Source organism: Vicia villosa, unplaced genomic scaffold (assembly GCF_029867415.1).
Source record: "Vicia villosa cultivar HV-30 ecotype Madison, WI unplaced genomic scaffold, Vvil1.0 ctg.001311F_1_1, whole genome shotgun sequence".
In the NCBI taxonomy this organism is placed as follows: domain Eukaryota; kingdom Viridiplantae; phylum Streptophyta; class Magnoliopsida; order Fabales; family Fabaceae; genus Vicia; species Vicia villosa.
In genome coordinates, this window is record NW_026705570.1 from 103,806 (window position 1) to 130,524 (window position 26,719).

Here is a 26,719-nt window from a genome sequence, read left to right on the forward strand (position 1 = left end):
CAGATTGCTTCTGATCCCAGGAACATACCAAACGCCCTTGATCAGAACAGTCTTTCCATTCTTCACTTTGACTTTGACAATTCCCATACCTTCTGCATAAAGATACTTATCATCAGCACATCTGATTTTTGTCCTCCTTTCAGAGTCAAAATCTATCAGCCATTGTTTGTTTCCTGTTAAGTGATTTGAACACCCAATGTCCATATACCACCACTCTGACAAACATCTTCCGCCAGACTCTGAAGCCATCAATAGCACATGTTCGTCATCAGAATCACCTCTAGCTATATTTGCTTCTTCTGATTTCCTTCCTTTGTTTGCCAAACAGTCTCTAGCAAAATGGCCAAACTGTTTGCAACAGTAGCATTGAACTTTCTTCTTATCCTTTCCCTTCTGATATCTCTTCTCATCAGAAGTTGAGGCTTCCTTCTGGAATCTATCACCACGTCTATGCTTCTGGTCCTTCTTGACAAAAGAAGCCTTCAGAGCTTGCTCAACTTCTCTCTCAGAAGTTCTCTCAGTCAGACGCAACTCTTGTGCTTCTAAACTGCTTTGCAACTCTTCTATTCTCATGGTTTCCAGATCTTTAGAATGTTCAATAGATACAACAATATAATCAAATTGAGGAGTAAGAGACCTCAATATCTTCTCTATGATTACTTGTTCAGAAAGAGTTTCTCCACAAGCCTTCATCTCATTAGTGATCACAATCATTCTAGAGATATACTCAGAAACTTTCTCATTGTTCTTCATGTTGAGATTTTCATATTGCTTTCTCAGGGATTGAAGCTTCACCTTCTTTACTGATATGTCACCACCGTAACACCTGACCAATATATCCCACGCATCCTTAGACGTCATAGCATCAGAAATATTCTCAAACACATTCACATCCACACACTGATGGATGAAGAACAACGCCTTTTGATCTCTCTTGTTCGTTTCCCTCTGCGCTTCTCTTTGTTCTTCCGTTGCATCCGGTGCAACCGGAACATATCCTCTAGTGACAAGATCTAAAACATCTTGAGCACCAAATAATACACGCATTTGAATCATCCATCTATTCCAGTTTTTACCATCAAGAACTGGAAGTTTGGTATTCAAGTTGCTTCCACTCATCTTTAAACTTGTGCAGAAAAATCATATTTCACTCACACTCACACAGTGTTTCCCAACCCACAAACAACCAAGAAAAATGTGATTCAACACAACTTTGTTTTCCAGAAACAAAATCAATCACACAGTCACACAAACTCACGTTCACTCGTGTTTCCCTGTGTTTGGAACCGGAGCTCTAGATACCAATTGTTGGTGCACAAAGAATAAAGATGATGACAAAGAGAATAACGGCGCAAAGATTAATGAGAGGGAATAAAGTTGTTGATATATTAAATGATAGCTACTACAAGGCTATTTATACAAAAGAAAAATTCTTGCCACGTAAGCCCTAACAGACCAAACTTAGTGAACAAGCTTAAGGTACAAACAGTACAATACTAAGAAATACTAAAGTACCCTTACTACTAAACAGCTAAGCTAATGGGACCCAGAAGGTAATATCTTCTGGTCAACACTATCTTCTGAGTAACCATAAGAAGATCAGCCCACATCAGAACTTCTGATGTTCATCTTCTGAATATTGAACTACTCTTTAATAATCAAGACACACATCACAACCATTACTTTATTAAATATTTAACAAATTTAAGTTTCACACATGTATTTATTATTTTTACGAATAATACATAGTACTAGGGGTGGACATTAAAAGACCATCCGGTGATAACCGACCGGACCGAATCCGAAAAAAAGCTAGCGGTCGGTTTTATTCGGTTCAGCGGGTTCAGCGGGTGAACCAAGCGGTCTACTTTGGGTCTGCATGGTCGGGTTCGGTTGGATTAATTGGGCCCGTCGGACCCCGAACCCGACCGATACTAATTACTATATGTAACAGCTACTGGTAATGGCCCAATCCAGTGCAAAGAATTCTCTGGCCCAATTGATTTTCTCAAACCCTAACCTAATAAACACAACATACAAATACCAGATCTCAGTAAATTTCCCAAATCGTTTTCACTTCTTCTTCGCCGCCGCCGCCGTCACCATGCCTTGAAACCTAACCCTAAACAACTCATGCATCTTTGCCGTCACCACTAACCACGCCGCTCTTCCCTCATCTTCACATCATCACTGTAATCTCAAGCTAGCTGTCTTTGTTTGTCCAACCTCGAACCTCAGCATTCAACTTCCAAAATTACGAGCAAGAAGAGCTTTATGTTCTTTTTAAGGTGATTATTTATGATTTGGGTGGTTCTGAAAGTCATCCAAGCTTGATGTAAATTATTTTAGCATTTATATTCTGTAAACTATTTTAACATTTATATTCTGTAAACGGTAAGATTAAATCATGTGTTTTTGTAATTTGATACAGGGTTTGTGTTTGGTGAACTCTGTTTGGTGAACGGTAAGATTTGTGTATCTCTATGAGTGATTTAGGGTTAAGTTTTTTTTTATGAAATGTTTGGATCTGAGCATAAGTTTTTGATTTAATATGTTGTGTTTTGATCTTGCAGGTTGAAACTTACTAAAGTTTTCAGAAATTACATGGCCTTAAAAAAGTGTGAGATCTATATTTTCTGTTATGTAAGCAAATTTCTTGTGTTCTGAAAATATATGTAAATCACTTTACATGGAAGGGCCTATGAGAATGCAGGGAGTTGAGTCTGAAAACGTCTAATAGCAAGAACAATTTATTTTATCTATGTTTGAAGTATTACTGTTAATAGCCTTTTAATTATAAGACTGAGGATTTATGACTTATGTTTCATAGAAATTATGTTGCAGCTTATCTTAGCATAAGATGAAACACAGTGCAGAATCCATGTATAAAGCAAGCATTTGATAATGGTAGAAGACAAGTTTGTTTCTATCAAAAATTTTGTAGATTATTTACTGTGTTAGTGAATGATTTATGAGAATTTATGAGTTTTTATAATATATAGTCAAATAAAATATTGATCATTTATTTATTATTAATTTATTATCAATATTTTTGTTAACTAATATCCTTTATTATCAATATTTTTGTTAACTAATATCCCTTATTTATATTTTTGATGACAGGATTTGCTTGCATGAATTAGTATGATGACAGGATTTGCTTGCATGAATTAGTTGGAGGAAGTAAATATGGACAAAACACATTTTATCTTACAATATGACTAGGAAGGAAATATGGACAAAACACATTTTTCTTACAATATGAATAAAATTATAAAATTTGTCTATTATGTTTTCTAAAATGGCTATTTGAATGTTTCTATAATTTGTAATAAAATTATAAAATTTGTCTATTATGTTTTAAAATGGCTCAAAATAGCCTTCTGTACCAATAATTAATACATTTATAATCAAAAAAATTAATTTTATTAAAAAACCAATTAATTTTTTATCTTTAAAATTTAAATACAATTCAGAGTTTTTAATTGGACTTGAAATTTGGGGGCCCAACAACACATTATTAATAAGAATGTAAGAAAAAAATATGTAATGTATCTTTTATTTGGACTTTAGTTTATATTGGCCCAACAAGAAAAGATACCCGGAATTAACCGAAGCAGTTACCCGAACCCGCTCTAACCCGAACCCGAAAATCCGATTATTGAATCTGGTCGGAATTGGGCCTATTAATGTCATCCGAGGGTTGGGCCGGATTGAGGTTTTGGGCCCGAACCCGAACCGGCCCGAACCGATGTCCACCCCTACATAGTACTATCAATTAGAGATTCATTCATCCCGTACATAGTAGTAATAAACATCTTTTGAACTATAAAAAACAAATAATCCAATCATCTATTGAAAAGACAATATATATATTTTTCATCAAATTGTTTTGTAAATAAATACTTTAATAAATATAACAAAACATGAAACTATATTTAAAAAACAGAAAAAACAAAACGATAAAGTAAAATAGGAAAAAACAAAAACAGAAAAGAAAACCGTGTGACTGGGTTTTGAATTCCGTTTTGACTCTGCACATTGCAACAGCACAAACACAATCACAGTGATCATGAACGATCACAAGGAGTGTGAAATTCACCAAAACGATAAACCTGTTCGAGTTTACGCCGATGGAATTTACGATCTCTTTCACTTCGGTCATGCCCGTTCTCTTGAACAAGCCAAGAAATCGTAATTTTCTAAACAACCCTCTTTTTTCTTTTTTTCATTGAAATTTGACTTTTTTTCACCACCCATCTTTCTCAATTTCACTTTTCTTTTGAAAATAATTATTTTTTCTGCTTTTTTAGTTCAACCCTATTTTTTGTTATTTTTGGGTTGCTTGCTAATCTATGATCTAAACTTCAATTTAGTTAAACTCATGTTTGGTTGTTTATGATTTTGAGTTCAATTTCACTAAACTATTAATCAATGGTGTTGATTTCTCGTTTCCAATTATGGGTTTTTTAGAGGCATGCTGAATTTGTCTATGATTTATTTTTTTAAAATTTTTTATTGTTGGATTGGATCTATGCAAATTGCTATAGTTGTTGGTTGGTTGAAGTTCTTCATTTGTTGTTTGTTAATTGAAGGTTTCCAAACACTTATCTCCTTGTTGGATGCTGCAATGATGAGACCACTCATAAGTACAAGGGTAAAACTGTTATGACTGAGGCTGAACGCTATGAGTCTCTTCGCCACTGCAAGTTCGGTTTTTTCTTTTCTTTTTTGGTTATTTAAATATGAATTATTGTTGCTGATCTTTTAACTTTTGATGGGTATTTCTGTTAGAAAGCGTCTATTTTGTCGTATAATTGTAGATGTATCAGGCCATGTTTTGATTGAAGTTTTATAGACTTGTGATTGTAATTCAGTTGGTTTTCTTTCCGCGAGGAATCAAATAAATATGGTGTATACAATAATAAAAAGTTAAAGAGTCCAGTTTTAACTGGTAATTTGTAGCGAGAAATTCTGCTTATTTGTATGAATGCCCTTCTTTTCTTATCAATACCAATGACTTAGGCTTGTTCTTCGATCCTAATGGTCGACTGCGTTGGGAATTGGGATTCTGGCTGTTATTGTTGTTGTCGTCACTGGCTGGACTTGTCAAGAGGTTGGGTGGTAAATTTGTGATGTTTATGTTTTCTTAAGCAACTGTCATCCGTGTTTGTTTTTGTTAATCCTTGCTGAAAACACAGGTTAGGTTGTGGTTTTTATTTTTTAGCTTTATTTGAGAACCGTCATCGAAGTTTTACTATAGACTTGTAAGCGAATTGTTGGTTTTGGCAGTAGGAGTTTGTGCAGGTCAATGGTTCATGATAGTCTCTGACCATGATCCTTCTGTTGATTATTTCATCTAGTTATATTTTGGAGGGATGGGTTTTACAAGTGATTGAAATCTTCCATTGAAAACTTATAAACTCGTCCGTATGTATGCCTTATTTAAATTACCTGTTTGCTTTCATTTTGGATTGATAAGAAGTTCGATTGTACTTGCTGCAGGTGGGTGGACGAAGTTATTCCAGATGTGCCATGGGTAATCAATCAGGAGTTCATTGACAAGCATCAAATTGACTATGTGGCTCATGATTCTCTTCCGTAAGATTAACCGGTCTCATTCTAGCTATTTTCTCTTTGTTGTATAGTCATGCATTCATGCCTCTATTTGATCTGTGACACTGTTTTTCTATACATTAATACTTCCTTCCGTATTATATTACCATAGTTATGCTGATACAAGTGGAGCTGGAAAGGATGTCTATGAATTTGTAAGTTTGAGTAATAGAACTATCTTTATTTCCTCTTTATTTCTTCTCGATGATTCTTGTGACTACTCAAAGCCTTTTTTTTCCATACATTTTCATGTCTCCGACAACTCTTCTATGTGCTGATTGTCCTATGGCTTGCTGATTTTCTATTTGTTTAACTTGTTTCCTCGGTTTCTCTGTCGTTTGGCTGCGCGATTCTGTATCTCAAGATTAGCAGTAGCTGTAAACATCTCCAACTTTTTGGCTGATGCCTATTAAATTCTTATTATACAGGTTAAGGCTATTGGAAAATTTAAGGAAACACAGCGAACTGAAGGAATTTCTACTTCTGATATCATAATGAGAATCATCAAAGATTATAACCAGTATGTAATGCGTAATTTGGACCGTGGTTATTCAAGAAAAGACCTAGGTGTTAGCTATGTCAAGGTTCGTTCTTTTCGTCAGTGTAATCAATTGCAGTATTAGCATGCTGTAAAGAATTAGCCCTCTTACATGATTGTTTGTTTGCAGGAGAAAAGATTGAGAATGAACATGGGACTTAAAAAATTGCAGGAGAGAGTGAAGAAACAGCAAGAGACTGTGGGAAAGAAGGTAACAATGTTATCAACTTTTCTTTTATATTTGTATTAGTAACTGCTCGTACAAACCGTGTTATTAAACTTTGCAGATAGGAACAGTGAAAAAAATTGCTGGCATGAACCGTACTGAATGGGTTGAAAATGCTGATCGATTAGTTGCTGGATTCCTCGAGATGTTTGAAGAAGGATGCCACAAAATGGTTGGATCTCTTTCCCTCCCTAAAGTCCTGTTACTTTTTGTTAGATATTTCATTTTGTAAAACTTCTGATGAACTGAATCGATTGGTTTAATGATACACTAGGGAACGGCGATCAGAGACAGAATTCAAGAACAACTCAAGGCACAGCAGCTAAGGTCGCTTCTATATGACGAGTGGGATGATGATGTTGACGAATTCTATGAAGATGAATCTGTGGAATTCTACAGCGACTAAAGGGACGAATATGCTTGTTTATTTAAAGATTGTGAACCATTCGACGAAATTATGTGTCCTTTGTGTAAAATGTTTGATATATGTCATACATGCAATGTGGTTTGGACATTATTGGTCTTTCTTCATGGTTTGATATCTATTACCTGTCCGGTTGTAAAGGATTTGAGTTTGATATGACCTAGTCTTGTGTCATGGAAGATCATGACTGAATTTCTTATGCGTTTCTTTCTTTTTGTAGTAAAGCAGCTTAAAATTATTTCTTATATATTAAGAGAATCTATTATGATTAAATAGTATGGAAGTTGGTTCTGATCTAAAGACCCGGAAATTATGGATCCACCATGCTATCACTTATAAGTTGAGACTCTCTTAATGCCTCGGTTTCATGCTCATGACTAAATTTTCAAAGTGTAATAGTAGATGCGTCAACTAATCTTTGATGAGGGCCGTCATTGAAGGCGGTAGATCATTCGGCGTCTAAAATTTATTACGGTTACATTTTACCTAAATAGCCGTCATTGAAGGCGGTAGATATGACAACGAGACAAATTTGTTACGGTTAAATTCTACTTAAATAGTCATAAAATCCTTGTTACTGTTAAAGTGTTCAGGACATAAATATAAAGTTTAAAATGACCACAAGACAAATTTGTTACGATTAAATTCTACTTAAATAGAGTCATGATATTTTTGTTAATGTTAAAGTGTTCATAGCACATGGATGTAATGATATAAATGACCACAAAATAAAAAGTAGTTTTTTTTTTTGTTTGCAAGCATCACAAGAGTAAGATGTTCTCTCCTTGCATTTCCTATTGACGGTCTAGTCCAACATATGTTACCGGTAGAGTTTCGTACTATTCTTAAATACCGGCTTATGATTCCCTTATTTTCCGTTGATGAAGTTTGTACTGTTTGCTGCAAGGCGTGTTTGAATATATTTGGGGAGCATGCTATTCACTGCAAAGAGTTTCCGGGATTCAAATATCAACATGACTTTGTTAGGGATGTATTATTTGATATATTTAGGCGTGCATGAGTATCTATGAAGAGAGAGGCGCATGTGAATTTCTTGACCGACCGACAAAAGGGAATATCGACTCTTAGTCCAACAGATGTTCTGGTGTATAGGTGGGTAGGAGGGAAACATGTATGTGTAGACTTGACTGGGGTTTCTCCATCGGTGGGACCGAGGACTAGAAGTTTTATTGTGGAACAGATAGCTCTTAAAGCCACTAAAGTGGTCAAGCATAAGAAAGCGTGTACCGACAATGATCATTTGTCTTTGACACTTATAGTTTTTTAGCACCAGAAATAGTGAATCTTTTATGGAGAGCGTAAAGGTTCATGCATAGCAATGTTGTGTTAACTAGGATAATAAATATAATTTTTAAGAAGATTGATTTTGTCATCTAAAAAAGAATAACGACGCAGTTTATTTCCCGTTTGTATGCTATTTCTATATAACATTTATCATATTAATTAATAAAATATAATATAACCTCTCATTATTTTCTCATGGTTAAATTGTAAATAACTTACTCAAATCCTTCGTAAGACCTCAAGGCAACCTACCACTTATAAATATAAATATTTATTCAAATTCAAATTTGATCTAAAATTTATCTTGGGATTCTTAACTATATGTAAAATAGTATGAAAATTTATGTAGATAAATATTTGAGTAGTGACAAACCTAACAAATGAGTCATGACCCTTAAATGCCATCTTTGTGTAGGTGTCTGGTGTGAAGAAGACATTCAAGTAGTGGGGCAACTTATGATGATTCTATTTATTGAACCCAATCAGTTATAAATAGTGGTTATCTTTTTTGTTTCATCTGATAAAGACACAAGATCTTAATCAGATCAAAAGTGACAGGACAAATGTGGCTTTATCACACACTTGGATATGTCGGAAGAGAATATGCATGCAAGTGAGAAAGTATTATGCTATATTTAAGCCTCAAGAATGATGTAGTCATGACCTAACTCCTGGCTGATAATCACTATGATGTTAAATTAACTAGTTATGTCGACATAATTAATCATAAAAACTATTATTAACTATAGTTAATTGTTATTAAAATCAAATGATAAATATGTATTCAGTTTTACCTATAACTATATATAAAAAGAATATAAATATTTGGGATATAACTGTCAAAATGAAACTAAGTTATATGAGAGAGAGAGCAACATATAACAATGTATTTTAGTTTTGCATCCAAACGAGTGAGAGAGAGAGACAGAGAGCAACATATAACAGTGTATTTCAATTTTGCATCCAAACGAGAGAGAGAGAGAGAGAGCCTTCTTTAATGGAATCTAGGATTTCGAGCGGCTTCTCGATTTTACTAGCATCCTGATACGCTCATAATCATCACACCATTGTCTTCTTCTCTATGAAGCTCCAACACGATTTGAAGGCATGTTCCTGCACCAGATACGTATTGAACACCGACACGCGTACGACACATATCAAACACATTTTTGAAATGTTCAACGAAAAAATAAATTGAAACGCAGCGGTCATAGATTCGACATATTATTTCAAATAACAAACACGACAACCTCTCAAATTCTCATAATTAAAAAAACGTTTTTTATTTTATTTTTCATACTCCACTTCCCCATATAAAAACAACTCGTATTCCTTGTTTTCATATTTTAGTTTGTTTTCTTCTTTTCTCCATACCGGTATTCCTTCGTCGCCACCGCCGATATTTCACTCTTTTTCTTCCGATACTCATTCCTTTTATTTATTTATTTATTATTTGTCTATGAATCTGTTTCTTATTGTTAATTACATACGTCGGCGACGACACTTCACTCATGTAAATTGTTTCTGTTTCGTTTATGTTTCAAGTTAATTACATATAAATGTTATATATTAATTAAATATTTTATATGTTTTTTTATCTCTATTTCACTCATGTTATTATATGTTAATTACATATAACATGTAACTTGTCTTTGGACAAGCCTGAATTAGAACGGGTTTTCCTAATATGGAGCGACGATGTTATGATTTGTATCATTTTATTTTAGATGATTTTTCTTAATTGAAAATACTCAATTTAAGATATTGTTTGGCGTGACTTTTTATTGACTTATCTTCTACTTTAAAGGAGAAGTGGGGCCAAATAATATTTAGAAAAATCTCTTTATAAAAAAAGTGACTTTTATTTTAAGAATAAAAATTGAATTTAAGAAGCTTAAGTAACTTTATAATAACTTTCTGAAACATTTTCATAACTATATATCTTTTAATCCCATTGAACACAATTTATACTATCATATTATTATGGCAAAATACCATTTTTCGTCCCTTAACTTTCACTCGGGGTCCATTTTGGTCCCACAATTTTTAAAAAGTTCACATAACTCCCTTATCTTTTAAAATGGTGTCAGGTTTATCCTTTCCGTCTATTTCATTGAAACGTCCGTTTAGAGTTGCCAGTGTGGCATATGACCTGGATCTTCTTCTCCTTCATTAAAAGGAATGTTACTTCTGGAAAACGAATTCTGAACAATTTGGGGGCTAGGGTTTGTTGAATAAACACCATCGTGAGAATAATTTACGGGCTGCTAGGGTTTTCCAGAAATCCAGAACAATGAAATCGTCCACTTCTTCGTCATCTATGTTACAAGGAAGCCATGAAAGTTTCATCTCTCAGCTTGCTACGAAGTCGGAACTGCCATGGAAACCAGTTTGCTACTGTAGAGATAAGGCCATTCTAAGAAGGGCAAAGACCACTAAGAGTTTTGGAAGACAATTTTGGGGGTGTCCTCATTTTAAGGTACGTTATTTTTCACAGAGTGTTAGTTTATAGTGTTGGTTTATTAGATTTATGAAATTGAACATGAAGGTATGTGACATGTAGGGGCCTGATCATCCCGGGTGTGGGTTTTTCGAGTGGTTCTGCGAAGAATCTGAAGAAAACAATGGGCAAATCATGATGGTTAGGTTGGAGAAGATTGTAAAGAATATTGAACACATACAAGAGGAGTTTGTCAAAATTAGATTGTCAACTGAAGAAATAAAGAAAGAGACTGATCACATACAGAGTCAATTGAAGAAGATGATGAAATATGGAAAATGCTGTAGCTTGATGATTATCATAATTTTGTTTGTAACCTGTTTTATTAAGGATTAGGTTTTATGTTAGTGAAATAGTATTGTGTACCAGTTTTATGAACCAGTTATGTACCAGGTTTATGAACAAATTGAAAGCATTATGTTGTGTTCAATTATGTATCAATTGTGTATCAATTATGCACCAGTCTTACGAACCAATTATAACCAGTTATGTACCAGTTTTATGAACAAATTGAAAGCATTATGTTGTGTTCAATTATGTATCAATTATGTACAATTATGTACCAGTTCAGAATTATGTACCAGTTCAGTTTAGTGTTGTAATTTTGAAAATAGAGTATCACAACAAAATGCTTATAATGCAACCAGAACAGAGCATCACATTAAACAAGCTATGCCATAGAGGTTCAAAAGATACATTAGACTTGCAGAGTACTTATAATACACCAGTTAGGATTCCAAACATTACAAAAGTGCATAAAACCAGACAAATTACATAAAACCATAATTGTTAATAAGTTCCAAAAGTGCTAAATAACTAATATAAAATCTAAAGTGCTATACATTCTTCTTGAATGAGGCTCTCTTTGTTGGTGTTGTCCTCCTAGTTGTTGGCCCAATTTTTGATGCACCTAGTCTTGTGGTTGGTCCTGGTGGTACCCAATGAGTCTATGGCTTTCTCACACCCAGCTTTTTTGCCTTGCTTGTTGTTGCCTTTTTTGCAGGACTTTGTCTTGTTCTGGATGTCTGAGAAGCTGGTTGACTTTGTTGAGTAGCTGGCTGTGCACTAACTTGTTGAGTAGCTGGTTGTGAAGTTGTTACTTGTGATGTTTGTTGAGTACTTGGTTGTGCAGGCCCTTGAGGAGTTTGTTGTGATGTTTGTTGAGTAGTTGGCTGTGCAGGCCCTGTCACCTTACATGTAGCTTTGTTGTGCCCTAACTTTTTGCATCTATTGCATTTCACAATCAGTCCTGTCCTCCTAAGTTTTCTGTCAGTACCATCAAGCTCTCCTTGTTCAAGATTCCTCTTCTTCTTTGGTCTGCCAGGCATTTTTCTGAACTTAGGAGGATGCACATCTGGGTATTGTGTCCTTTCCCATAGGTTAGAACCATTCACAGGATATGTAACTGGTTTGTAGACAGCAATGTACCTACTCTTCCTATAGTACTCTGGAATGAAATATTCAAATCTAAAGTTCCTACTCTTCATTCATGACAATGCATGAACACATGGCAAACCAGACAACTCCCAGCTCTTACATGAACATATGTGGTCCTTCAAGTTCATAGTGAACATGTCAGTTGGATCTTGCACATGCTTAACTTCAAAAATATGTTCATCAGACATCCTACACAATAGAATAACCAAGAATCACATTACAGCTCGTGCATAATTAATTAAATACAAGAGATCACACTTGTTTATACCTTACAATCCATGAGTTGGTGTAGGTACTTGTTTTCTCCACTTGTTTTCTAATGTTTGGCAGCACTGCATCATCAGGTAAATTCTCAAACCGCATCCTATTCTTAGCCCATCTCTCCATAAAATAGGTCCTGATCTCTTCCAGCATTGTTACTAAAGGCTTGGTCCTTGACTCAAGGATCACACGATTGAATGCCTCAGACATGTTATTGAGTAGAGTATCACATTTGTTAGTTACCTAAACACAGCATATGAACAGGTTCTTATTATCAAACATATACATCTTATCAAACAAGTAATAGCAAGTAATAGCAAGTTACCTTAAAGTGTGATTTACTCTAGAATCTTGGAGATGTCTTCATCATATGTAAATATGCCTCATCACTAATAAGTCTCATAGACCTCATTTCTCTCTCCCAAGCTTGTACATAGGTTGACCTTGCAGCTTTCCAGATAGCATCTTTCAACATTTTACCAGGATACTTCTTCCTAAAGTTATTATAAAGGTGCCTCACACAGAATCTTTGTTCAACACCTGGCAAAAGTTCATCCATTGCTGGTAGTAGACCCTGAAAATTCACATAAGAATATAATGCATCAATAAAAATGTGTAATGTGATACTAAAGACATAATTCTGCACAAACAAAATAAACCATGACCTTTTGCTGGTCTGAGATGAATGTGTATGTCAAACACTCTTCTTAACCACCTAGGTCATCAATCAGCAACTACAAAAACCAGGTCCAGCTATCCCTGTTTTCTCCTTCTACAACTGCAAATGCAACTGGAAGCATCTGGTCATTTGGATCCCTCCCTATTGCAGCCAGAATTTGTCCACCACACAACCCCTTTAAGAAGCAACCATCTAGACCAATGATGTGCCTAGATAACTTAAAGCTTTCCTTACATGCTGCAAAGCAAACATACAGCCTTTTGAAATATGGTCTTTGGTCCTCACTACCATCTGGGACTGGATCAATATTAATCTTGATAGTAGACACTGGGTTAGCTCTTAGCAACTCATGGCAATAATCATAAATCCTTGTATAATCCCCTAAGAAAGATCCATCAACCATGTCTCTAGCCTTAAATCTTGCCCTTATAGCCTTAGTCTTGTTAACACCCACATTCCACTTCCTTTGAGCCTTTGCCTTTATGTCCTTAATCTTCATCCTTGGATTGGTTTTCAGAGAGTTTTGAATTCTCTTGCTCAGCCATTTAGTGGTCAACATTTTCACATTATACTCTCTACTGCACTCATGCTTGTCAACCAATTTCCTTAGTTGCCATGTTTCTTCATTTGGCAATTTAGCACAATATGCTTCCCATTGACACCCATCCTTGCATTTAACCCTCACCCTCACTTTGTCATTCTTTGTAAACCTCATATTTCTTCCACTTTGCACAGCATATGATGTTATAGCTTCCTTGAAGTCATCCTTTGACCTAAAGTACACTCCTACTTCCCACTTGTAATCTGCCATGTCCTTCTTCACATTAAACATTGGGTAACTCTTATATTTAACATCACCTTCTTCACTATCACAGCCACTTTCAAGTTCCTCACTATCATTTTCTATTTCCTCTTCCAAACCATCTTTATCCAACTGTTGTTTGCTTTGTTCCCCCTCTAGATCTTCAAGAAGATCATCCAAATCTTCTTCCTCTAAATCATCAAAGCCATCAGATGAATCATTAAATCCCACGTCCATAGCACTCTCATAATTTTCATCAGCACTATCATCTCCACTATCAGTAGTAGACCCATCATTTACCTCACCCACATTGTCCTCATCCCTCACAGTATGTACCTCTTCCCTCACAATAGTCTATTCATCCCTCACAGTAGTGCAATCTTCCCTCAGAGTTGTGCAATCTTCCCTCACAATAGTCTCTTCATCCCTCACAGTAGTGCAATCTTCCCTCACAGTAGTGCAATCTTCCCTCACAATAGTCTCTTCATCCCTCACAGTAGTGCAGTCTTCACTCACAATAGTCTCTTCATCCCTCACAACATTGTCATCATCCATCAAAACATTATCTTCTGCCCTCACATCATTATCTTCTGCCATCACAACATTATCTTCTGCCCTCACAACATTATCTTCATCCAGACCAGCAATTTCCTCATTAATTTTTGACATTAACTCTTCTGCTTCAATAGGAATATCACAAAATTTTGGCTGAGCTACTGTGTGTTGAATATATATGTCAACCCTTAAGTGCACCCTATAAAGATCAACTATATCTAAGGCTCCTTTATCATCAACTAATTCAAGCATGCCTTCAGTAGGATCTCTGTACCAAATTCTCTCAAACTCTCTATAACCTAATTCCTTAAGAACACCAACAAATTCAAAATAACCCCACGTATCTGCATCTATTCTCAACTTTGCAACGTCTCCTCCTTCATACTGACCATTGTTAATATCAACGAATCCACCACTATGGTGAATGGTTAAATTCAAAAACTCGTCCATTATACCTGAAGCAAAGCAAACCCTAAATAAAATTCGTGCTTTAATAACCCTAAATCAGAAAAAACAAACCCTAAATTAACAATCCCTGATTTACGAACCCTAAAAGCGGACCCTAAACACGAACCCTAAAAACGAAACCTAGATACGAAACATAAATACGAACCCTAAATGACATACTTGTTGTGATTCAGTGGTGTCAATCCTCGCTATTCCTTCAGATTGCAGTGCACAGACGAGAAGGGTACCCAGAGTTTCTTTGAGCTTTTCGTCTTCTATGGACAAGAGAAATGAAGTATTCTGGAAAATGGTACTTAGTGGAAATGAGAATATAACCCTATAATACTGTATTTGACACATCATCACTCTTAAAATGCCACGTTTATGATAAAATAATGAGACAACTAACGGAACCAAACGGAAGGATAAACGTGGCACCATTTTAAAAGATAAGGGAGTTATGTGAACTTTTAAAAAATTGTGGGACCAAAATGGACCCCGAGTGAAAGTTAAGGGACGAAAAAGGGTATTTTGCCTATTATTATAAATTATTATTTTTAATTCTTCACTCCAACATACATTTTCATAATTCTTCTCATATTACTTTATTTTATCCAGTGGTGGAGCCAGATAAAAAGGTTTGGGATGGCCGCTAACGTAACACAAAGATTATAAATAAAATGTAAATAGTATTTTAAACAAAACATTAAAGTTAAAATAAATATAAAGTTAATTACCAAAAAAATTAAATTACATGACTTAAATCTACCTTAAAGTAATGCTTTACGCGTTCTGAGTGACTTGAAATGTCAATAATTGACTTAGAACTAATGCTTGCACTAATCTCCCTTTCAATATATACTGTCATGCTATCTCCAAGAAACCCATCATCTATCTTGTTTCTCAACTTAGTCTTAATAATTTTCATTGCTGAAAAAGACCTCGATCAGTTGTGGTCGTAGAAACGGGAAGAGTCATGATAAGACGAAGTAGTCTATTAATCAAAAAATCTATAGGATAATATTTTTCAACTAAAGAACAAATAGTATCAATGCTAAAAGCTTTATATCCATCCTTAGGAGACAAAGAACAAGAAAAAGTTAGCAAATCCATTGTTTGCTCACTGAATTTGCTATTAAACTCTTGTAACTGTTTGTCAATGGTAGTGAAAAATATTTCATTAAAGTAATGTTTAATTGTGACTTGATTCTCTTCAAGACGGGGGCGTCCAAATCTTGTTGTTGAATGAACATCAATAAGATCAAGAATCTCAATACCATGCTTTTCACAAAAAGATATCACTTTAGTAAACAATATATCCCAACCATTTTCTCTCAAACCTTGAATAAGATGTTTTGTTGAACGAATCAAGTTCATAACATTAACTACATCTTGATTTTTTTGTAAGTCTTGACAAAACATATATGTTATTCCCATGATTTCTTTCATCAAGTGCAAAATAAATATAAAATCAAATGCCTTCAAGTAATTGTAAGAACTATCGACATCCCCACGTGTAGCATAACTTTCTCTATCTTTTGCAATTTTTTTAAAAACTAAACAAGTTGCTTCATACATATTTATCAAGATAGAAATAGAATTGTAATGTGATCCACAACGAGTATCTCCAGATCGTTTCAATGTACCAACTTGATTTTCACATTTACCAGTTACAATCTCATCAATCTTTAACAAATAAGAAATTTCTTCTAATTGGGCAGCTTGTAACTCATCATGGCGCTTTGTATAAGAAAAAACAACATTCACAACAAAGATCAGCTTCTCAAAAAATTTATGAACAAGTTTGACTTCTCTTGATGATGTAACTAATGCAAGTTGCAATCGATGAGAAAAACAATGAGCATAGTATGCATAAGGACAATCCTTCATAGAGAGGGCTTGTAAACCATTACATTCTCCTCTCATATTGCTAGCACCATCATACCCTTGGCCATGAATGTTAGAAACATCAAGGTTATGTCGAGAAAGTATATCACATATTTCTTCCTTAAGAGTTAAAAATGTGGTGTCTTTTGTTAGAACAAGATTTGTTCTTATCAATTATCTTAGTTTTGATGATAACAATAATATGAATTTTGCTTAAGATAATATGGTACTCTAATCCAATGCAATTTCCCTTTCAGGAAATATATATAAAGAGTACGCATAATTCAGCGCTCAGAAGATGTGTCTCAAATGGTTCAGCTTGCAACATCAGAACATGGTCTGGCAAGACATCAGAAGATGGTCGAAGCAGAATCAGAACATGGGTCTATGGAAGCATCAGAAGAACATGAGATCATAAGCACTGAAGATCAGAAGATGGTATCACGCTCAGAAGCACTTCAAGGTCAGAAGATCAGAAGATGCTGTGCACCAAGCTGTTTGACTCTGATGATATTCAAACGTCGTATTCACAAACATCAGATCAGAAGGAAGTACACGTGGCAGACTACGCTGACTGACAAAAGGAACGTTAAAGCTACTAAAGGCTACGTCAGTAGACACAGCGTGAACAAGGCTCGAGGTAGTTGACAAAAGCGTATAACATTAAATGCAAAGCTGTACGGAACACGCAAAGCATTAAATGCATTCAACGGTCATCTTCTCAACGCCTATAAATATGAAGTTCTGATGAGAAGCAAGGTTAACGATTTTCGCACCAATACAATTCAAATTCACTTGCTGAAACTCTGTTCAAATCTAAACTCAGAATCTTCATCTTCATCAAAGCTCACTACATTGCTGTTGTAATATCTTAGTGAGATTAAGCTTAAATTGTAAGAGAAATATCACAGTTGTGATTATCGCTTTTAAGAAGCATTTGTAAACTCTTGAATAGATTACATTAAGCTGTAAGGAACTAGAGTGATCAGTTGATCAGTATACTCTAGGAAGTCTTAGCAGTTAGCTGAGCAGGAAGTCTTGGCAGTTGGCTGAGCAGGAAGTCTTGGCAGTTGGCTGAGCAGGAAGTCTTGGCAGTTGGCTGAGCAGAAAGTCTTAGGAGTGAACTAAGCCTAGAGTGATCGTGTTGATCAGTAGACTCTAGAAAAGTCTTAGGAGTGAACTAAGCAGTTGTTCCTGGAGTGATCAGGTTGTGATCAGAAGACTCTGGAAGACTTAGTTGCGGCTAAGTGGAAAACCATTGTAATCCGTGCGATTAGTGGATTAAATCCTCAGTTGAGGTAAATCATCTCTGCGGGGGTGGACTGGAGTAGCTTCGTTAACAGCGAACCAGGATAAAAATAATTGTGCATTTTATTTTTATCGTCCAAGATTTTAAGTCACACTTATTCAATCCCCCCCTTTCTAAGTGTTTTTCTATCCTTCATCTTTAACATGTGGCACATCAAAAAATCTCTCTTGTATTAAACCAACTTTATCAACAAATCTTAATACAAGAGACATTTGTTCCTTTTTTAATTCATCACGTGCTTCATCAACAACGATACAAAATGGAATCACCAATTTCCTCACGAATACTCTTTTTCACCCTACTAGAAAGAATTTGCATGAAATCTTTTTGAATTTGATGTACTTGCAATTTTGTGGAGCATTTTACAACACAACTTTTACAATTTCATCATTGGAGCATCTTCGGATGGTGAATATTCTAACCATGATGGAAATATGCTAAACCAAGTATGTTGAAACCTTCTTGGATGATCCTCGTTACCAGACATAGGATAGTTTTCTAAATGAATTTGATATGGACCCCATTTTAGATAAGCTCTTCGTATTGCATCCACTTGATTTGGTGGATATTGCTGAATCGGAAGATGCTTTCCAAGATCGCGTTCTAAAAAATTTTCAAAACCATGATGCTCTTCAATGTTGGATTCTCAAGAACTGTTTCAGATTCGGATGTCGGGATTATAATTTCTTCATCTCTCTCTTCTATTTCAATTTCACATTCTTTCCTTTTAAAAAAAGAATCAATTTTCCTATTATTATTCATCTTTACTTTTCCTATAATATCAGATCAAATTCAAAAATCAATTTATAAAACATAGAAATTAAAAGAGAAATGTTCAGGAAGATTAAAAATGTTTCATTATAGCTTCATTATAAACTTAATTCATAAGCTTTAATTAATCAACTTTAATCCCGTTTTCAAATGCCGGTAACTTCAATATTAGAAATTTAGCAGCAACAATGATTAAATAAACCTTATTACAGTGTATAGCTATATTTGTAAATTACAGTGTTATGACCGGTTTATATCCTCACAGTCACATGAAATAAATAGTGACCGGTGTTTTTGTTTTTTACAAAATAGGTGAATTATTTGTTCATCTAATTTAACACATCAAGGAAGAAGAACCCTAAAAATCCCAAAAACACAAATCAAGTAATCACTTTAATTTGTTACTTTTTATAAAAGAAGAATTGATAAATTTTTTTATCTTTTGATGCCAATCACTTTAATCTGTTCTAATTCCGGTGCCGGTAGCAAACACATATGAGAAAGAAAGAAAAGGTAGAAGCTTTTTATCTTATTTGTATTTTAACCTAACTGTGAATGAGAAAGAAAAGGTAACAACTAATTTTAATTTAAAATAAGGATATTTTAGTAATTTTGTATTTCATTAATTTGCCAATATTATCTTCACATATTTTCAAATGTTTATAACAAATATTCATTTAATTTTTGTAACATATTTCATATCTTTTAGTAATATAGTAGTATTTTATTTTAATTTGTATTCATTGTTGTGATATATATATATATATATATATATATATATATATATATATATATATATATATATATATATATATATATATATATATATGATATTTTATTATTTTTAAAAGTAAGAATTAAAATTAGTACTTTCACACGCAATCTTATTTTATTATTTTCTCACTTTTTATATTATTTCATCTATATTTTAAATAAAATATTTTCATAGATATATATCAAAAAGTTTGGTTTAAAATTATTTTTAAAGTTGGAAAATTATAAATATTTTCAAACAACTTTACCTTTATTTATAAAGCTCTTATTTTCAACTTCAAATTAAAAGTAACTTTTACAACTGAAAAAGCTCGGTCGAACAATACCTAAGTCTTTTTTTGGTTGATTGAAAATTCTAAGTTTAAATAAACTTCAATTTTGGTTTTCATTTCAGACTCTTCATAAATTATGCTCATAAATTATATTATTTTATTAATATATAAAATATATAAAGCCGTGTCCGTGTCCAATATTTTTTACATTAGCAGTGTTCTCGTGTTCATTTCCGTGTTGTGCGCCGTGTCCGAATCCAGGCTTCATATCTTCTTCTCGACCAGGTGTAACATCCCAATTTTATTAGCTATTTATTTATTTAGCCTTATTTTGTGTTTTAGTAATTGTTTGTTTTATTTAATTATTATTTGTTATGATAATTATTTAATTGAGTGTTATTATGTTAATTGGGTTATTTGAATAATTAGTAGAATTATAAGATAATATGTTGTGGGCCTAATTAAATTAGAAAGAGTAGTTGAGTGGGTTAAGCCCAATATCACAATTAGAGTTAGTAAAGAAATGTGAGAGAAACCTAATTACAATTGTGTGATAATCTTGATTGCGTATATTGTGAGTCTTGTTGCACATGCACACATGGTGGCTTTGAAACATAAGCGGTGAAACTTTGGGTTCACATGGTTGACCTTGATCCTTGATCGGAAATAGAGGTGGTGAAACTTTGGGTTCACATGTTGGCTTAGATTCTAGAGGTAGAATCAGAAGCGGTGAAACTTTGGGTTCACAATGGTGGCTTTGTTCTTGTCCGGATCGGAAGCGTAGCTTGGATTCTAGATATTGAATCGGAAAGCGGTGAAACTTTGGGTTCACATGGTACCACATGCATTGAGTCACATTATTACATTCAAGTCACATTGTGTGTTATGTGATTGTTTTGAATCAATGTGATTGCTTTGCGTGAAACTTGATATATGGTATATGAATGCATGTTTTGAGAAGAGTGGTGAATTTGTGAAATGTATTCTTGTTGTGTTTTGCATTTCCTATTATTATGTTTATCTATAATAATTTGAATTCTCACCCTTCTGTTTGAATGATGTTCATCGTGACATCGTGCAAGTTTCGACGAGTAGCGAGCTTGTCCGAGGATTTAGCCTAGGAGCTCCTGATTTTGTTGTTTGATTAGGTAGCGAGTCATATGCTCTGATCATGTAACACTTGGGGGGGGGGGGATTTCATTTGAACTCATGCTTATGTTTGAATATTGCTATCTTGCTTGCATTTTGACATGTTAAATTGGATATGTTGATGGAGGCCATGTTGCCTAGATTTGGATTTTGTATAGCATAATTGAATATGTTAATTGAGCTTGGTAGATGAATATAGTATGTGATATATTCATTGAAATTGTTTTGATATCAATTCTTATTCTGCATGCGATATGCATATTATTTAGAAGCATGGGATATTTAATTGTGTTATAGTATGATTAGTGCATGTTTGGTATGTTTGTTTTGGGTTTTCATTGCGGTGAAAACAACATGCGACGACCTTTTATTTTATGCATGCTATTACTCTGTGAATATCTGTATTAATTAGGGTTTAGAAAAAGGGTGTTACATTATTGATATCAGAGCATGGTCGGCCAGTTGGCCAGGTTACTAATGAGTTTATTCCCTTGGTATGCGACACGTGTGCAAAACACTATTGGTACTCCGTGTGTTTCTAAATGTTTGCCTGCAGAGATGGGATTGAAGCAAGTCGGGGATAAGGTTATGCTTCTCTGAGATGGTTCAGGTGTGAACAGTTGGTTTGGTGTGCCGTGAATGGCATAAGTGCAATTGTTGGCGTGACTATGTTATTTCTCGGTTTCGCAGGAAGGGTGGATTCAAGGATCTTGTTTGTTGGCCATGGTGCTTTAGGTGGTTTTGAGCACACGTTCGAAGGGAACGCTGATATGGTTGGGTAACGATGGTTTATTCTACCCTCATGGTTTCGGCTACCTATTGACAAATTAAGGAACTGGTCACCCTTAATCTCTTGTTGGTAGTAGAAGGAGTCGTGTTGGATGAGATAGACTTATCTTGCCAGCTTGATAGTATGTAAAGTGAATGAGCCGGTGCAAGATGGATCGACGTTGTTTATGTTGTTGGAAACTTTGGATGTTCATGAGAAGAGAAAAATTGAAGAATTGCCAATAGTTCGTGATTTTGCGGAGGTATTTCCTGAGGATGTAAGTGATTTATCGCCGGAACATGAAGTTGAGTTTTCTATTGATTTAGTTCATGGAACTAGTCTTGTATCGATGGCTCCGTATCGGATATCAGCTTCTGAGTAGAAGGAGTTGAAGAGTCAACTTGAAGATTTGCTTGAGAAGAAGTTTATTCGTCCTAGTGTGTCGCCGTGGGGTGCACTTGTTTTGTTGGTTAAGAAGAAGGAAAGTTCTATGAGACTTTGTGTTGATTATAGGCAACTGAACAAAGTGACGATTAAGAACAGATAACCACTTCCGAGGATTGATGATTTGATGGATCAGTTGGTGGGTGCTCGTGTATTCAGTAAGATTGATTTGAGGTATGGGTATCATCAAATTCGTGTGAAGGCGGAGGATATTCAGAAGACTGCTTTTAGAACGAGGTATCAACATTATGAGTATTCAGTTATGGCGTTTGGTGTGACTAATGCACCTGGTGTATTCATGAAGTATATGAATAGGATTTTTCATGAGTATTTGGATAAGTTTATGGTTGTATTCATCGATAATATTTTGATCTATTCTAAGAGTGAAGATGATCATGATGAGCATCTAAGGATTGTGTTATCGGTGTTGAAAGAGAAGAAGTTGTTTGCTAAGATTTCTAAGTGCGAATTCTGGTTGAAGGAAGTGAGTTTCCTTGGTCATGTTATTTCAAGTGGAGGTATTTCTGTTGATCCTTTGAAGATTGAGGCTGTATCTCAAAGGGAAGCTCCTAAGTCTGTTTCTGAGATTAGAAGTTTTCTTGGTTTGGTTGGTTATTATAGGAAGTTCATTGAAGGTTTTTCTAGGTTATCTTTGCCGTTGACGCAATTGACTAGGAAGAGTCAAGCTTTTATTTGGACTTCACAATGTGAAGCGAATTTTCAAGAACTTAAGAGAAGGTTGACTACTGCTCCTATTTTGATTTTGCCGGATACGTTAGAACCATTTGTTGTGTATTGTGATGCTTCTTTGATGGGTTTGGGAGGTGTATTGATGCAAAAAGGGCAAGTGGTAGCTTATGCTTCAAGGCAACTCAAAGTTCATTTGAGGAATTATTGTTAGGAGTGAATTAGTAGTATTTTCATGTGTCAAATTAATTACCTTTTGAGCTGAAAGTGAACATATCTTGTGCTTTTTAAGGATTTTATGGTTAGAATTGAACTTTAGAGGTTCGATGCTAATTGTAGAACAACTTGCGTCACTTTGGGGGTTATTTGTGCAGATATTGAAGTTGAGAAGTAAAGACGAAGAAACACGCAGGCGTAAAGCTTCTAGAGAGGAGGAATCACAAAGAAGGAAGGTAAAACAAAGGCCGAGCCGCGCCAATAAGAGGCGAGACGCGCCATCCCCTCTGACTTGGGTTCGCGCCGCGCCAATACGTGTCGAGGCGCGGTAGCTGCGTTACAAGGATAAATTATTATAAATAGAAGCCCTAGTCCTCATAAGAGGGAGATCCTTGGTGAACGAAATTCAGAGAGCATTCCTATTCCAAAGCAAACAACAACTTCCGACGGAGAATTCAACATCAATTGAAGACATTCCCTTGATGAAGATGAATCCTTCCATGAAACCTTGTGTATTCTTCATGGCTATGGAGAGCTAAACCCCATTGTGTTGAGTTTAAGGTAGTAGTTAACCTATGAAGATGCAATTACTTGATTAGTTCCTGTGAACAATTGTTTAAGTTTTATTATCAATGAAAAACCTTGCTTTTATTTTATATCATTGTTGAACTATCAATTGAGAGATAGGGTTTATACTTTTGCCCTAGGTTTTTACATTGACTTGTTGATTAATACTCAGAGATGAGATTTTGAAGAAGTTTTCATAAATCATCGCTGTCATACCCCAAAATTTGCCCTCATATATTTGCAAATGTCATTTTATTTCAATTAAGTGACATAGCCCAGTTGGTAAGGATTTGAGGTTAATAGGTACAAGAGCAAGAGGTCTCGGGCTCGAATCTCACTTCTAACATTTCTCCTTTTTTATTTTTTTTCTAATTTTAATTCTAACTTTATTTTCATTTATTCAAAAATCATAAAAATTGCATTTTTTTAATATTTTAATTTAATTTTCGCACTAATTAAATATGCATTTTTTAAAATAGTCAATTTTCACTTTTACGCATTTTTTAGTCAAAAAATCACAAAAAATTCAAAAAATCCCAAAAAAGAAGTTTTTTAATTGTAATTCATTATTTTAGGCATTTTATAGCTAAAAAAGATCAAAAATTAAAATAGTAATTTTGCTTAGCTTTTGGTCCAAGTCAATTGGAATTAAAATTTATTTGATTTGATTCTCTCTAATTTTAGATAAAAATCAAAACAAATAATTTTGTTATGTCAATAGTATTAATGCTAATTTATTTTTTCCTTTTTTATTTTAACCTAACCGCTACACTATAAATTGTGTCACTTTGTACACTTTTAGAAAAACTAACAATTCTAACCCTTATTCTCACTCTCTCTCTCTTCTCACAAACACAAAAATATTTTCTCCAACTTCTCCTTCTTCATGGTTGCAATTCCGGTTGCAGCACGGTAATAAATTTTCCAACCTATCAGTCGAATTCTGAAACTACTGTTTCGATTTGCTCCGAATTTTTTCCAGATGTTCAAAAAAAAATCGTAGAACAATACTCCTTTAGAATAGAATTCTAAAGAATTTCGACCCTCAAAATCGCAAATTCCTCTTTTTTTTCTATTTTATTTGATTTAATTTTTATTTTCATATTTTCAAAAAAATCTAAAAAAAATTGTAGTTCCGTGTTCTTATTTTATTTGATTTATAATCAGGTTTTTATATTTTTCTGATTTTATTTTAATTACTTTTCTATTTTTCCATTTGTTTTCTTAACCGTAACATTGCGTTGGTTTATGAACAGGTTTTTTATGGATTGACCAAGTGGATGGTACTGTTAGCTGGAGATTTCGTTTAAGAAGTTGATCTTCGAAGGTTTTAAGTTCGAAGAATGATGGTTTCTGATGACCATCTTCGAAGATTTAAAAAATGGCTACTGATGGCTATGCTTTAAGAAAAGTCTAAGTTGAAACGAAGGAGAGAAGTATCGAAGCTAACACGGAAGATATCTTTGCCAAGACTTAGACATTTTGCGGAAAATTACATAAAGTACTGAAGCTTAATGTGTTTCCGTAACATTTTCGAATTTAACTATATAGCCACATGTCGAAAAGGACTTGAGCGGGAAGGTTTGAATTGCGAAACGGTTTCTATAAACTGCACATAGACAGATGGCATCCCCAGAGTTCTCATGGATAACGTGGCATTAGATTATTGTATGACCGTTAGGGTCAAATTTAGTATAAATAGGAGTCTTAATGATAGGATTTCGTGTGTTCATTTTGTACAAATCACTCACATATCGCTCAAGTATCGAGTGTTAAGAGAAAGAGTTCGCTGAGAAATGTACGTATGACACCACCAATTTGAATACATGTGTATTTACTTTTATCAAATATCTTTTCGTTTCCTGCAATTTACTTTCCTTGTTTAACTTTTACTTTCGAAGTCATTTAATTTTATGCGCATTATTTTCCTGCAATTTATATTCTTGCGACTTATATTCTTGCATGTTAATTTTCTTGCAATTTATTTTCTTGCAATTTACATTCTTGCAATTTACATTCTTGCAATTTACATGTTTTCTTATTACGATTTATGCGTCGAAATTACACTAACTCATATAACCAGCGTTATCTCGAATGATTAGTCATTTGAACATAAATTTCTCGAAATCAAAACAAACAGGTATGAACCAAATCACATCAATAAACCTTTCGTTTGACTATGTCCTAGGATCAATCTAGTCGATCCTGCGAGTAACCAAATCATATTTATTATAGTTTGGAAGACTAGCGGTTGTTTACCGGAAATCACCGTAAACAAATTGGCACGCCCAGTGGGACAATGTCAAACTAAGTGTTATTAATTGATTGTTTTGTTTTGTCTAGAAATTGTCAAGACCTTGTATGAACCTTAGGAACAGTTAGTTAACCAACAGTGCAAATCCAGTTCCTAAACGAAGGTACAACAAGAAAATGGTCGTAGCGGCCAGTGCAGGGGGCGGAGAAAATCCCCCATAAGGATCAGGAACAGTAGCGCCAAACGCGACGAATGTTTCGACTTCTACTCAAGGAGCGCAGGCCATACCGGTTGCGACAAGATCTGAACCAGCGACTAGTTCGCAAGCCATGATTTAAAATACTTCCACATCAACTGGGACTATCCCAATTTCAGTATCGACTACCGCTCCTCCGTTTGCAAGCACAAGCGAGATACCACCCGTATCGACGAACGCTGCAAATTATTTATCTACCCCAGGACCATCATTCGCTGTAGATGGTTCGAGACAAAATATGCCATACGGGATGCCATATTCATACATGGCAGGATTACGAGGAACAGGGCCTACATACACTGCAGCCAACACAATGGCGTTTTCACCAAACATGGGTTCAGTAGGTCGAAGTGCACACAATACTGGTTTGTCGGCTCAGATTCCCCCTATGACCACTAGTACTCAAGCAGCATTTCGACAAGAAATGGATGCAAGTAACCAGGATATGGTAGGACTCCTTGCTAGAGAATTAGGAACAATCTTTAATCCAATAGTAGCAAGCATTACTAGGTCTAGCCAGGATAGTGCAGAAACATACCAAAGATTATCATCGCAATTGGGACGAATGGCATAT

The 26,719-nt window shown here is 34.7% G+C and overlaps 3 protein-coding genes and 1 long non-coding RNA gene across 4 annotated transcripts; 2 read left to right on the forward strand and 2 right to left on the reverse strand.

Moving 5' to 3' along the window:
- Nucleotides 1–1,898: 1,898 nt before the first annotated feature.
- On the forward strand, nucleotides 1,899–3,309 carry LOC131634532 (uncharacterized). Its single transcript, XR_009293557.1, has 4 exons — nucleotides 1,899–2,288; nucleotides 2,432–2,464; nucleotides 2,574–2,907; nucleotides 3,124–3,309. It is a non-coding gene; the product is annotated as an uncharacterized LOC131634532 (long non-coding RNA).
- Nucleotides 3,310–3,954: 645 nt separating this feature from the next.
- On the forward strand, nucleotides 3,955–7,003 carry LOC131634529 (choline-phosphate cytidylyltransferase 1-like). Its single transcript, XM_058905199.1, has 8 exons — nucleotides 3,955–4,194; nucleotides 4,596–4,709; nucleotides 5,506–5,601; nucleotides 5,729–5,771; nucleotides 6,045–6,200; nucleotides 6,285–6,365; nucleotides 6,442–6,552; nucleotides 6,655–7,003. Exons 1-8 carry the CDS (start codon nucleotides 4,073–4,075, stop codon nucleotides 6,784–6,786), a joined length of 855 nt encoding a protein of 284 aa, XP_058761182.1. The 5' UTR covers nucleotides 3,955–4,072; the 3' UTR covers nucleotides 6,787–7,003.
- A 4,553-nt stretch (nucleotides 7,004–11,556) lies between these two features.
- Nucleotides 11,557–14,025, reverse strand: LOC131634538 (uncharacterized). The gene is made up of 5 exons (XM_058905207.1): nucleotides 13,084–14,025; nucleotides 12,690–12,881; nucleotides 12,315–12,550; nucleotides 12,126–12,235; nucleotides 11,557–12,056 (listed from the first exon to the last, which is right to left on the reverse strand). The coding sequence occupies exons 1-5, from the start codon at nucleotides 14,023–14,025 to the stop codon at nucleotides 11,557–11,559; spliced, it is 1,980 nt and encodes a 659-aa protein (XP_058761190.1).
- Nucleotides 14,026–15,714: 1,689 nt separating this feature from the next.
- On the reverse strand, nucleotides 15,715–16,716 carry LOC131634539 (uncharacterized). Its single transcript, XM_058905208.1, has one exon. The coding sequence runs from the start codon at nucleotides 16,714–16,716 to the stop codon at nucleotides 15,715–15,717; it is 1,002 nt and encodes a 333-aa protein (XP_058761191.1).
- Between the last annotated feature and the right edge of the window lie 10,003 nt (nucleotides 16,717–26,719).